Source organism: Brachionichthys hirsutus, chromosome 6, assembly GCF_040956055.1.
Source record: "Brachionichthys hirsutus isolate HB-005 chromosome 6, CSIRO-AGI_Bhir_v1, whole genome shotgun sequence".
NCBI classification, from domain to species: Eukaryota; Metazoa; Chordata; class Actinopteri; order Lophiiformes; family Brachionichthyidae; genus Brachionichthys; species Brachionichthys hirsutus.
The window spans coordinates 16,030,319-16,044,413 of record NC_090902.1 but is presented as its reverse complement, the minus strand read 5'-3'; the positions used below and the strand labels follow the sequence as shown (position 1 = coordinate 16,044,413).

The 14,095-nt window shown below is 44.6% G+C and overlaps 1 protein-coding gene across 1 annotated transcript in view; it reads right to left on the bottom strand.

The window, feature by feature from the left end:
• fbxo38 (F-box protein 38) overlaps window positions 1-14,095 on the bottom strand; it is a 75,539-nt gene that overhangs the window by 38,512 nt on the left and 22,932 nt on the right. The window contains exons 7-13 of the mRNA XM_068740280.1: window positions 10,069-10,162; window positions 7,580-7,710; window positions 6,852-7,022; window positions 6,588-6,730; window positions 4,624-4,807; window positions 3,750-3,902; window positions 320-475 (exon numbers count right to left, since the gene is read on the bottom strand). Of these exons, the coding sequence (XP_068596381.1) occupies window positions 320-475; window positions 3,750-3,902; window positions 4,624-4,807; window positions 6,588-6,730; window positions 6,852-7,022; window positions 7,580-7,710; window positions 10,069-10,162 (1,032 nt within the window). The remainder of the gene's footprint in view (window positions 1-319; window positions 476-3,749; window positions 3,903-4,623; window positions 4,808-6,587; window positions 6,731-6,851; window positions 7,023-7,579; window positions 7,711-10,068; window positions 10,163-14,095) is intronic.

The window sequence follows — 14,095 nt, the reverse complement described above, 5'->3', positions numbered from 1 at the left end:
TGTCCTTGTCTCTCTGTCTCGCTCTCTCTCTCTCTTTGTCAAGCCAGCCGGTAGACAGACAGGCACCCACCATGAGCCTAGGTTCTGTCCAAGGTTTCTGCCTGTTAAAGGGAAGTTTTTCTTGCCTCCGTCTCCAAAGTTCTTGCTCTTGTGGGTCAAGTTGGGTTCTGTGTTTCCCTGCTAATCCTGTAAAGCCTTGAGACGACTTCCTGTTGTGATCTGGTGCTACAGAAATAAAACTGAACTGAATTGAATTGAAATGGCGAGCTCCACAAACACACTACCCTTTTGTCTGGTTGCGTTAATGTTCTGCTGGTACCTTTCGTGCAGGAGGCTTGCTGCTGTAATGTGGTTGTTGGGATTAATCTTGAAACGAGGCCTTCTTCTTCCTCACTGTCCGAGTCAGAGGTAGCCGGTGGAGGCTTGGGAACATTGACGCCAGCTTGTCGGTACTGCTGAACTAAACCACTGGGACCTAGAGTTGGGAAGGGAGCAGACATGAAACAACATGAGATGAGATGAAAGTAAGTCTGATAGCACTCAGAGAGCGCAGACCCCCACCAAGCAGCTCACTCCTCTCATTAGATTTACACACCCACATGGTGATGTGGACCATCATCAAAAGGTTCTGGAGCAGGGGTGCCCAACCACCGGTACAGAAAGAATAACTAATTTATGCAATTTCCGTTGCATCGATTATTAGCGTCTAAAAGGTGTTTTATTTTGAAAAACGACTGGATTTTCTCCAACGTAACATTCGCCTGTGAATTTTCATGCTTTACGTGATACGTTACTAAAAACAGACGTGAACTAGTGAAGATTAATAAAAAACAAACAAACAAAAACTTATTTTGAGAGCTTCTTTGCTAAGGAGAAAAGTCAAACAGGAGGAAGAAGAAAAGAAAACTTTTAACAGACAAACCAGGAGTCAGACTTCAAACAAGGGTTTAGCTACAACAGCTGATTAGCTTCGACAACGAGGCCACAATGGGTTAAAAGCGGCTTCGGCACAGAGAGAGACCAAGAACCCTGAAGTAAAAGACAAGAACCAGGGATTAAAAAACAAGAACCCTGGATTACAAGACAAGAACCCCGAAGTAAAAGACAAGAACATACAGATGTATGCTGATGACACGGTTGTCCACATTTCTGGTAAAGACTGTACTGCAATAAATGAAAAGTTGACACATAGTTTAAATAAGATCTCCACATGGCTAAAAGAATCCTGCTTAACTCTAAATACAAAGAAAACCAAATGCATCCATTTCTCCATTAAAAAAGCCCCAGTCACCCCCTTGCAGATCAAAATAAACGACGAGTTAATTGAACAGGTATCAGAGGTGGAATATCTAGGAATAATTTTAGACTCGCACTTAAATTTCAAAAGCCACATTAAAAGGTTATGTAAATCCATCCGATCCAACACCAATTGTTTTAAATTAATTAGACAATGCTTGACTCCCGGCTGTGCAATGGTGTTTTTAAACTCTATAATCCTCTCTCGTCTGTCTTATGGAGCCACTGTTTGGTCACAAACGAGTCAGACCACGCTCAGGCCAATAGAGAGCCTTTACCACGGGGCCCTGAAGGTGTTTGACCAAAAGCCCATTAGATTTCACCATTGCCATATTTTATCAAAACACAAGTTTTTATCCTTCTTAAATGTTATTAATTTAAGTGTTCTTAAACAGTTTTTTAAATGTGTGAATGGCTTTGCACCAGAACCACTGAGCAGGTTTGTCATCAGACTGCAGAGCTCTGGCAGGTCCACCCGGGCAGCCTCAGGTGGGGACTGTAAGGTGCCCCCCCGAAAAACATCTTTCGCACAATCCGCTCTCTCTGTGAAAGGTGCTAGTCTGTGGAATCTGCTCCCTGTCCACCTAAAATCTATGACACAATTGGTCTCCTTCAAAAAAGAAATGAAATCTTGGATGTGCAAGCAGCAGCACTGTACCCATGTTTAAATGTGTACATAGTTTTATCTCTAACATTTCTTTTTTATTACTGTCTTGTTTTATTCTTAATTGTTTTAGTTCTGTGATAAAAACATGCATAGATGACTTTTTAAAACAATTTTCCTTCCTTTCCATGTTTTTATGAATATCTGTGTTAAAAGCCCATCTATGGACAGGTGCTGCAAATTAGCTTCAGCTATAAGCGCTATAATGCAAACATCAGATACTTGTGCTACATGTGTCTATGATTTGTATTTGTCCATATTCAAATAAACCAGAAATAAATAAATAAATAAATAAACCAGGGATTAAAAAACAAGAACCCTGGATTACAAGACAAGAACCAGGGATTAAAAAACAAGAACCCTGGATTACAAGACAAGAACCAGGGATTAAAAAACAAGAACCCTGGATTACAAGACAAGAACCAGGGATTAAAAAACAAGAACCCTGGATTACAAGGCAAGAACCCCAAAGTAAAAGACAAGAACCAGGGATTAAAAAACAAGAACCCTGGATTACAAGACAAGAACCCCAAAGTAAAAGACAAGAACCCTGGATTAAAAAACAAGAACCCTGGATTACAAGACAAGAACCCCGAAGTAAAAGACAAGAACCAGGGATTAAAAAACAAGAACCCTGGATTACAAGACAAGAACCAGGGATTAAAAAACAAGAACCCTGGATTACAAGACAAGAACCCCAAAGTAAAAGACAAGAACCAGGGATTAAAAAACAAGAACCCTGGATTACAAGACAAGAACCCCGAATTAAAAGAAAAGAACCAGGGATTAAAAAACAAGAACCCTGGAGTAAAAGACAAGAACCAGGGATTAAAAAACAAGAACCCTGGATTACAAGACAAGAACCAGGGATTAAAAAACAAGAACCCTGGATTACAAGACAAGAACCCCAAAGTAAAAGACAAGAACCAGGGATTAAAAAACAAGAACCCTGGATTACAAGACAAGAACCAGGGATTAAAAAACAAGAACCCTGGATTACAAGACAAGAACCCCGAAGTAAAAGAAAAAAACCAGGGATTAAAAAACAAGAACCCTGGAGTAAAAGACAAGAACCAGGGATTAAAAAACAAGAAACCTGGATTACAAGACAAGAACCCCGAAGTAAAAAACAAGAACCAGGGATTACAAGACAAGAACCAGGGATTAAAAAACAAGAACCCTGGATTACAAGACAAGAACCAGGGATTAAAAAACAAGAACCCTGGATTACAAGACAAGAACCAGGGATTAAAAAACAAGAACCCTGGATTACAAGACAAGAACCAGGGATTAAAAAACAAGAACCCTGGATTACAAGACAAGAACCCTGAAGTAAAAGACAAGAACCAGGGATTAAAAAACAAGAACCCTGGATTACAAGACAAGAACCCCGAAGTAAAAGACAAGAATGTGGAATTTATGAAACAAAACAACGTTAACATGAAGGACGATTATTGAGACCACAAATAATGGTGAGTATATATTGATGTAATACTTGTTTAATAGCTATTACAAGTGCATAATATAAAGTTTATTGGTAAGATTATATTCCTCTTTTTTATTTATTTAATGTAGTATAGCCATTGACTGCAATATTACAGATTATTTCAAACTAATCCATAAACTCGGATCTCTTCTGGATCATTTATTGGAAATTTCATCAAGATCCGTCCGGACCTTTCTGAGTTGTCTTGCGAACAGACGGATGGACAGACAGACACCTGTGATTACACAGGTGGGCCGAAGGTCAAAGGGGGACAATCACAGTCAATATGGAAACTCTTGAGACCTGCTCGCTCCTCATCAGCAGGACGGCTGGTCCCAGCAGGTATGTGGGCTCCTTCCACCGGTTCCTTCAGCTCTACCTGAGGCTCAGCCTCCACACTGTCCTCGTGCAATATCAACTGCTCATCCTCCTCATCGTCTTCATCCTGCATCAGTGCTGTAGAAACAACATTTCAGCTGCTTCCCTTCACAGAAATATATGAAAGCAATCTATCAAACCACTTCTGATGTGCGTTTCTAATATCTGATGTATTTCTGTCTCACACACACACAGGGGTGGGAAAACTTTGACAGAGGGGCGGGGCCAGGAAGAGATGGAGTATCTGTGTGAGCCAATATTAATGACATTAATGACAGGATTGGGCCTTTTACAGGATGCATTACAGGGAAAAGGTCAAATGAATGAGGTAGGCTTAATTACAATAAAATGAAATTTAATGATATTATGCGGACAAGTTCGGTGGGCCGGATTACAGAGCCCAAAGGGCCGTATATGGCCCCCGGGCCGTAGTTTGCACATGCCTTCTCTACATCGTGTTAGTGTCAGAAACTGGTCACCTCATGCTGAGGGAGTCACATATGAGAAACAAACAGAGAGACAGGCATGTCGTCTTTGTCCTTCAGGAAAGGCTGACCCCAAAAGACGCAAGTCCCCATGTCCCCAACCAAAATATTCTCCAACATGTTCTATGTTGTTCAATTTATCTTTGTAAATGCGAATAAACCCAAAAAGCTTTTATGTGCAGCTTTTTTAAGACATTTAAGATGTAACAATTATTAGGATTGTTGGGTAAACTTGGATTAAATCTGAATGTTAGTTTACAAATAAATCGTGACATTTTTTAAGGAAATAAGAATGCAGACGGACACAGCGTTACCATTTTGCTGCTGCCTTTGGTTGTTGTTGTTGTTGTTGTTGACAGGCGGAGGAGCAGGAGGCAAGTCAACGTCGTTGTTCTGGTGACGGTTGTTGTTGTTGTCATTGCTGGAGTTCTGGTTGCTGACCAGTGCAGAGGACACACCAATACCAGTTCCTGCACTCAGGCCAACCCGAGCACAGCCCTGAGACACACATACAATGATGATACACATCATAACGCAACTCAGCACTTCAGCCACATATTCACGCCATGCAGATCAATACTTGGTTGCGTATTCTTTAAATTGGGAAATGTTTTTCTTTCTGTTTTCAATGACACAAATTCAGTCGAGGTGGCCGATACTTTAGGACTAGTCGTACAACTACTACTGTACTACTACTATTACTACTGTACTTTCAGCTTGTCCCCCGAGGGATCGCCACAGCAACCCAACCTTCTCCACCTCACCCTGTCCTTTGCATCGTCCTCCCCAACACCAGCCACTCTCATGTCCTCCCTCACTACGTCCATGTCTCTTCTCCTGGATCGTCCTCTAGTCCTGTTCCCTGGCAGTTCCATCCTCAGCATCCTTCTACCGATATAGTCCCTGTCTCTCCTCTGGACATGTCCAAACCATCAAAGTCTGGTCTCTCTGACCTCGTCTCCAAAACGTCTACCCTTCACTGTCCCTTTTATTGTCTCATTTCCAATCCTGTCCAACCTGGTCACTCCCAAGGAGAACCTCAGCATCTTCATCTCCTCCACTTCTAGCTCCGCCTCCTGTCTTGTCCTCAGAGACACTGTCTCTAAGCCGTCCATCATGGCTGTCCTCACCACTGTCTCTAAGCCGTCCATCATGGCTGTCCTCACCACTGTCTTGTAGACCTGTCCCTTCGTCCTATCACAGAGCACACCTGATACTTTCCTCCCCCCGTTCCAGCCTGCCTGCACACGATTCTTCACCTCCTTTCCACATTCTCTCCATCACTCTGCTCTGTTGACCCGAGGTACCTGAAGTCCTCTCCCTTCTTTAGATCTATTCCTTGTAGCTTATTGTCAGGACTATAAATCACACTTTTTTATAGAATAGAATAGAAAGCCTTTATTGTCTTTGCATAGTGGATATACAACGAGATTAGGAGTGCTGCTGCGTTTGGTGCTTAGTTACACTGTAAAACACCAGTAATAGTTTGGCTGGTCCTGCGACTTCTACTCCGGTGCGACTTATGTGTATTAAAATATGTACGGTAAAGCCCCAGTTCCGCAGTTTCAACTCAAGAATCTGCAGCAATTTTTCATCATTCCTTCTCGCTAGATTCCGGTCGGCAATCAGGTCTCGTGAGAAGGAACAACATCGATCAATTCCGGTGTTTTGTGGAACTTGGTACTGACGGCAGACCTCACCAAGCCCCCATCACCACTGCCATCGCGCACGCACGCACACACACACACTTAGCTGAAAAGGAACACATTACTGAGCAATAAATACATTTGTAAGTTATTGAGCTCAATGCATTCTTTTAACCAAATTCCCAACAGAAAACATTAAACGTATGTATAAATAAGGCAATAGCAAAGGTCATACTGTTTAATTAATGCCGGTGACATGCACTCAGGCGAGGCAGATGAGGTCGTGTGCCTCACCATGGACTGCACAATCACTCTTCTAACTGTTTCTCTGTATATTGCTACTAACTATAGATATATGAAGGAAATAACCATAGGTCAGCTGATGTCGCTAACGTCGTGGGGTTTTTTGGGGAACAACTGAAATGTTCTTTTTTGTGTGCAGTTTTGTATGAGTAAACAATGCTGAGATTTTTAATATAACTTTTTAACTGCTGCCAATCAAATGGTGAATAAGCTACTCTCTAGGGTTCATAAGTTTGTAAATGTGATTGTGATGAAGTCAGTGCCCCACCAGCCATGAACCGCTCGGCACGTCACCCAGGTTTTTGTAGTGTCTTGTACAATATACCTACCTTAGGTGGTTCTCTAAACATCTGGTCCAAACAGATGAATTCCAGACTGGGCAGTAACTCTATGAACTGGGAGAAGGGCTCCAGTTTGATAGCATGACAGCGAACAAGAGTAAGATCAACGAGACGGCTCCATCTGGATTGATCTGAGGACAGAAACGGGCAAACCATCATGGCTACACAGCGTACTATAGGACTCTACATTTCTTGGGTGCCAGTAATGAATCAGAGCAGACTCTGGGTGGGAAAGGACAGGGTGTCTCTTACCTGTGATCCAGTGGTGAGGGTTATGCAGATGAGGACAGTTGTAGACGATGAGGTATTTAATATTCGTGAAGACCTCATTCACCACCTTTATGCCAATATCAGTGATGATACCTGGGTTTTCAATAACGTCAGCTAGCCCATACTTCACCAGCTCCGAATGGCCCATCTTACCTGTATTTAAATACACATTTAGGTGAAAACATTTGTTCATAATGCAAAGTTTGCTGACAAGTCAGATTTACAGATACACCATGTTTCTTGGAAAGTCCACATACTCTGTGAAAAAAAAAACATGTCAGTACAATGTTTGGCAAAAATTGAGCAAAGACTCAACCCAAGGCCCGGACGAGATTGGCAAACGAGGTAGAGCAAGAGGACTCCAGTGGAAAAGTAGTGGAGTTTCTATTATTGCCGGGAAGGACGAGAGGACCCAGCCTGCCAGTTAGCATGTCCTCTGTAATGGACAAATGTCCACTACAGAGGACATGCTAACTGGCTGGGTCTCAGGAGGATATCTCCCATCATTATTTCCATTATGTATTTGTACTGTGATCTAAACTTAAATACAGTAAAAATAATCACATTCTACATCTACTGCCTCAACTAAATGTTGTAAAATGTAAATGTTATTAAAAAGAATAATAATTTGTGAATCCGACAAATAGATTTTACTGATGCTTTTAACTCAAACCTTTCTGGATTTGATAATATGGAAAGGAGGAACTTACATTGCAGAAGGAACTCATCCACGTATCCCAGATGAAGCGTCTCAAACTGAGGAAACTCGAGTTCAGCCATTTTGAGCGCTGAGAAGACTCCATCTTTAGTCAGTGAAGGCTGAATACGCAGCTCATGAAGCCTGTCAGAAGCACGTCATGTTTTAGATACATCTTATTATGGAGGCCATCATTAACCCAAATACCAACCTTAGGGCAGGGATCCAGATTTCAACCCCAATATCTGTATTCAAGGTCATTTAATTTGGGTGCGTCCAATGACTGAATGAGTTACCCTTTGATAATATTCATGGGGTAACTGATATTAATTCTGTGGTCAGTAACAATAAGAGGAGGCTGAATGCAGCAACGAAAACTGCTCAAAGTCATCAGTGCAATAAATACTTTTACATGTTGATATTCGTGTGTACAGATAATACACGTGAATATCAAAATATGGAAATATCAATAGTTATTTCCATTTATTTACGAGTTTTATATTTTTATATTGATGTGGATAATCTATACAGATGATGTACACAGTATTTGGTTACCTGGTCCTGCTGTAACTTGGAATTTCCCCCATTGTGGACTAATGAAGGAATAACTTCTCTTATATAAACGTAAAATAAATCTAGAGATTCTAAAATATGGTCTTTAAAACTATTAACTTACAAAACTTTCCTTTCCAAATTATGTAATTGTGCCCTTTGCCATGATACTTGGCAAAGGGGAACTTCAGAACTAAATCCTGTATTGCTCTATTTTATCAATATGCAATAAAAATAATCACACATTAAGGGACAAAGGTGTCCTCTTTAAAAATGCCATGTTTTATTTTAATAAATCACGAAATAATTCAATTAATTTCACAATTTTACCCCTTTAAATGCCAGTGTTTTTAATTACCGTAAATCACAATTTTCATTTATAACCCCCACCCCCCCCAAATGTGTTTACAATTTTTTTTTTAATAGAATGAAGTGGCTCCATCGTGTACCCAGCTCTGCTGCCGGAGTGGCAGAGGCACCAGGTCCAAAGCAAGAGGAGGGCAGGGCCTAGCAGTGAGGGCCCTGAACCCTCCAGCAGAGGGACCGCACTCAGAACTGTTCTGGAGGGTTCAGGGCCTAGCAGTGAGGGCCCTGAACCCTCCAGCAGAGGGGGACCACACTCAGAACTGTTCTGGAGGGTTCAGGGCCAGCAGCAGTGAGGGCCCTGAACCCTCCAGAACAGTGACCGAGGGGCATCCAGCAGAGGGAGGCCACAGAACTGCTGGAGTGCAGAAAGTATATCTTCAAAGCCCCCCCCCCCCCCCCCCGACTGGTTAAAATTATTACATTAATTGAATATTTGATAATTATCCTCGCCGAAGGGGAGGCGAGGGTATTGCAATTGGGTCCGTTTGTCTGTTTGCTTGTCTGTTTGTCTGTCCGAGCGCATAACTCAAAAACTAGTAACCCAATCGACTTGACATTTTTACACAAGCAAGGTTCTGTCCGTGGCTCGGTCCTCCCCGAGAATGGCGTTGATCCGGATCTGGATCCAGATTCTAGAATTATTTTTACACCTAGAATTGTGCCTGTGCTGTAAACTGCCACTTTAAGAGGGAGGGACACAAATGGCATGATGGGAAGAAGAGTCCAGAAGGAGTCTTGTAGTACGTTCCGGAGCAGCAAGCTAGAGCAGGTTTGGCCCCTCTGATCCGGAAGCCCTGTTTACTGACTCACTAGATCCAATAGTCTTTTGGAGGCGGGGTCTGCAGTCTCTGATTGTCTTTCTAGTTATGATTGAGACTGAACTTCAAGAGATTTATGGAACAAAATATTAACGTCTGACATTTCTGTGCCATTTTAAAAGTCCCTTAATGGCAAGAGTGTGATTATTTTTGTTGCATAGTGATAAAATAGAGCAACACAGGATTGAGTTCTGATGGATTATTCATGCTGTACATTCATCATTTCAGACTGGTTGGAGTTTAATTCACTTCCCTGTGCATGAAATGAACGGCTCCTCACTATCTGGAATGTTTGGGAACAAGAAGCACCGTTTAAGGGTCACTTCTTTTGGCTTCCATTCCCATCGTCAACCATGGCGAAAGTGAGGAGGAAATACTTTGGACAAGGATCTTGAACCAAAAAAGATGGGCCAGGGACTAAAATGTTATTTAACAACAGATATTTAATGTCATTATTCAAAACTTTTGACCGTTCACTAATGTTTGTGCTATGAAGAGTGAAAAAACACGCTTTACGTGATTCACGTCCATCAGACACACGTAAGATTCTTAGAATATACAAGAGACAATATCTCGAGTTTGTTCAAAGGAAAGGCTTTTCTTAATGAATCTATTCACGTCTGATTTCAGATGACATCTGAAGAAATGTCATGTCTGAGGTAGTTCTCAGCAAGTGTGACTGAGACTGTGGAGGCCTATTGTGTGAAGGCAAAACTTAAATGAGTATTTAAGTATTGCTATTGATATAGCAATACTGGCTGAGCACCTGCGAGCAGCAGTGATGATGAGGTAGCCCAAATCCACTTCCAGAGCGTTCTTACAGGCTCCAAACACAATGGTGTGCAGATTCCGGAACCCCCCTAGAGTGACACAGCAGGTTAGAGAACAGTCTAACAAACATTTACTCAGCGGGGGGGTTGACTTGGTACTTCAGCCAGAAACCGATAATAATCCTCTGCTGATAGAAAGAAGCCAAGTCATCAGCCATGAGCAGCAATCTTGGGACAGAACTTTTAAACATCATTTATGACAAAAGATGATTTCTTTAAACAAAACACCAAGAAACAGTGTGGTTTGCAGCATTCTCACCCGTTTTACATCACACAGAAGTCCAAGCCCTCCTCATCCCAGTTCGACCCCCCCTCAACCCTCGCCAACTCCTGCCTTCCCTCTGCTTCTCCAGATAACTTTAGAGCGCTAGACTTCACTCACCCCTCACTTTCCACAGCTGTTGTTCCTCACTTCTCATCCCATCTCAAAAAACCTGCTTCCCAATGATTTCAATAAACTCCCTGCCCCATCTCCAAATTACAATTACCGTATCTTCACATCCATAGGACACGCCTAAAAGTCTTAGATTCTTTTCAAAATGTGCCGCGCGCCCTATTTGTTGCTGTAAGGCGGACGTAGGAGAGGACACCATGAGATCGTTAAAGGGGGAAGTGTGGGCGTGGATGAACAGGTATAAAAAAGAACAGGTATGTGCATTATGCAGAACATCGTTGTTTTAACAACCCTGAAAATGGCAAAGAGACGCGCTTATGAAGCGCAGTTTAAACTGAAGGCCACCAGCTACGCGGAGGAACGCGGGAATCGAGCAGCCACGAGAGAATTCAAGATCAACGAGTCGATGGTTCGCAAGTGGAGGAAGCAGGAAAACGAGCTCCGCCAGGTGAAGGAGACGAGCTCCGCCAGGTGAAGGAGACGCGCTCCGCCAGGTGAAGGAGACGAGCTCCGCCAGGTGAAGGAGACGCAGCTGAGTTTCCGCGGGCAGAAGGCGAGATGACCCGAGTTGGAGGAAAGACTCGAGCGGTGGATCAACGAGCAAAGAGCGAGCGCGAGAAGCGTTTCCACGGTCACCATCGACTCAAAGCGGTCACGCTCACAGAAGAGATGGACTTTGAACATTTCCAAGGCGGTCCGTCTTGGTGCTTGCGTTTCATTAAACGGTGCCATTTTTCCATCCGGACAAGGACGACGGCTGCCCAGCAGCTTCCAGCGGATCATAATGAAAGGCTGGAGATCTTCGGCTCCTACTGCAGCAAACGCGTCCAGCCCAGCCTCATCACCAACATGGACGAGGTGCCGCTAACGTTCGACACCCCGGTGGGTCACACTGTCGATGAGAAGGGCACCAGCACGGTAGCGATACGCACAACGGGGCACGAGTCTTCGTTTACCGTTGTGCTCGGCTGCCACGCCGATGGTGATCTTCAAGAGGAAGACTTTGCCTAAAGAGAAGTTTCCCGCTGGAGTCATCATCAGGGCAAATGAAAAAGGCTGGATGGACGAGGAGATGATGAAAGAGTGGCTGGGGGGGGGGGGGGTGTATGTGAAGAGGCCGGGCGGTTTTTTCCACGCATCACCATCGCTTTTGATCTACGACTCGATGCGTGTCCATCTCACAGCTGATGTGAAAAACAAGTGAAGGAGATGAACATCGCTGGACATCGGCGTGAACAGGCCGTTCAAAGTAAGGCTGCGAGCGGCGTGGGAGCGACGGACGACGGACTGAGACACAGTTTCACCAGGAGTGGAAGGCAGCGCAGCGCCGGGCTCGTTGCGCCACCGTTAGTGAATGGAGGGTAGATGCTAGGGCTAACTGTCTGCTAGCATTGCTGTTCGAGCGTTCGCAAAAGCCGGCATCATTTCCGAGGCGCCGCACGGCACGGAAAGTGACTTCTGGAGAACGGGAGCCCGGCATGTTTGACGGAGATCAACGCAGCTGTTCAATACAGAAACAGAGGATGAGGACTTTGATGGGTTTGATTGATGACGATTAAAGATGTGAGTATCAAACTCAGTTTTGCTCCTGCTCTATTTTGCGCAGCTATCATGCCGGCGCCTTTTGATCCGCGCGCCCTTTGTATGTTTAAAATACCGAAAAAGCAGCTGTTAATGAGACTGCGCCGAATCAGCAGGTGCGTCATAAGGTCGTGAAAATACGGTACATTTCAATCATGTTCATTGTTTTATTCTTGTCAGTGTTATTGTATTGATTTTATTTTCAAATTGTATAGTATTTAATTGTGTTGATTTTAATTGATTTTGATTTAGTTGATTTTAAGCCTCTTTAAAATGTCCTTGCGTTTATTGAAAAGGGCTTTAAATAAAATGCATTACAGTGTGACCTCGGTTGTAGATCAGAAGTACAAAGAGTTCGAATACACGAGTGGAGCCGAGGCGACACGAGGAGGTTTGGTTTGAGTCGACCTGCTGTCGGATCGGGGGGGGGGGGGGGGGGGGGGGGCGTTCATCCCAAACCCCTCCAAGTCTCACCATCAATGCTCATGTGAGTGTTGAAATCCGCCAGAAGAACGATGGAGTCCCCACTCCAGTACCCCGCCCAAAGACTCCAAGAAGGGAGGGTGTTCTGCACTGCCTTGCAGCCAGTAGGCCGAAACCAAAGTGAAGCACCTGTCCCTGACCCAAAGGCACAGGAACGCAACCCTCTCCTTCACCGGAGTAAACGCCGGCACATGCCGGCTAGAAGCAAGCCCCCACCGGCCCGCCGCCTCTCACGGGGGCAACGCCAGAGGAATGCAGAGTCCAGCCCCTCGAGGGGTTGGGTTCCAGAGTCCAGGATGTGGGTGGAGACTAACTCCCAACCTCCCTCACAAGCTATGGGCTCCATCCCCACCAGTGAAGTGGCATTCCATGTCCCTAGAGCTCGTCTCCGTGTCCAGGGCTTGGGTCGTTGAGCCCCTTGATGCCAACTGCAACCCAACCCACATTGCACCCGCTCCATGTGGTTCCCTCGGCGGATGGTCAGACCAGAACTTGTGGGCTGTGACCTGCTAAGCACCGTGGGCAGAGGCCCAGCCATCAGGTGCTTGCATACGTGTCCTGACCCAAAGCCTGGCTCCAGGGTGGGGCCCTGGTGGGGCCCTGGTGGGGCCCTGGTGAGGCCATACTGGGCGATGTCCCATCCTCGTTTGTGATTCTCTCACAAGGGATTCTGAACTGCTCTTAGTCTGACCCAGGACTCTGCCATGGGAGATCCTACCATGAGCATGAAGGCCCCGACAACATAGTCCACGGGATCATTCAAGCACTCAAACTCCCCCACCCCGACAAGGTGGCACACACACACACACACACACACACACACACACACACACACACACACCTTCCGTTCTCGTCTCCTGCACGTCTCCCGTGTTGCGTTTCCATTACTTGCGTGATTCTGGCTGCATCTGTGACTTTTCCTTATAAGTGATGGGTGGTGAGGATGGCAGTGAAGAAAAGACGATGACGACGGAGATTCAACTTATCGATCAATGTGACCGTGGTGCAATCCTCAATCAGAAGGATGCTATCAATAGCACAATGCCTTCCGAAGGCATAACTATTATGTCTGTTTACGCAAGTGTACGTGGTTTACGCAAGTGTACGTGGTTTACGCAAGTGTACGTGGTTTACGTAAGTGTACGTGGTTTACGCAAGTGTACGTGGTTTACGCAAGTGTACGTGGTTTACGTAAGTGTACGTGGTTTACGTAAGTGTACGTGGCTTACGTAAGTGTACGTGGCTTACGTAAGTGTACGTGGTTTACGCAAGTGTACGTGGTTTACGCAAGTGTACGTGGCTTACGTAAGTGTACGTGGCTTACGTAAGTGTACGTGGTTTACGTAAGTGTACGTGGCTTACGTAAGTGTACGTGGTTTACGTAAGTGTACGTGGCTTACGTAAGTGTACGTGGCTTACGTAAGTGTAAGGTACAATTATGGTATAGTGTCTACAAACCGTCTACCCCCCCCCTCCCCTCTGCACACCGCTGTTAGCGCTATCGT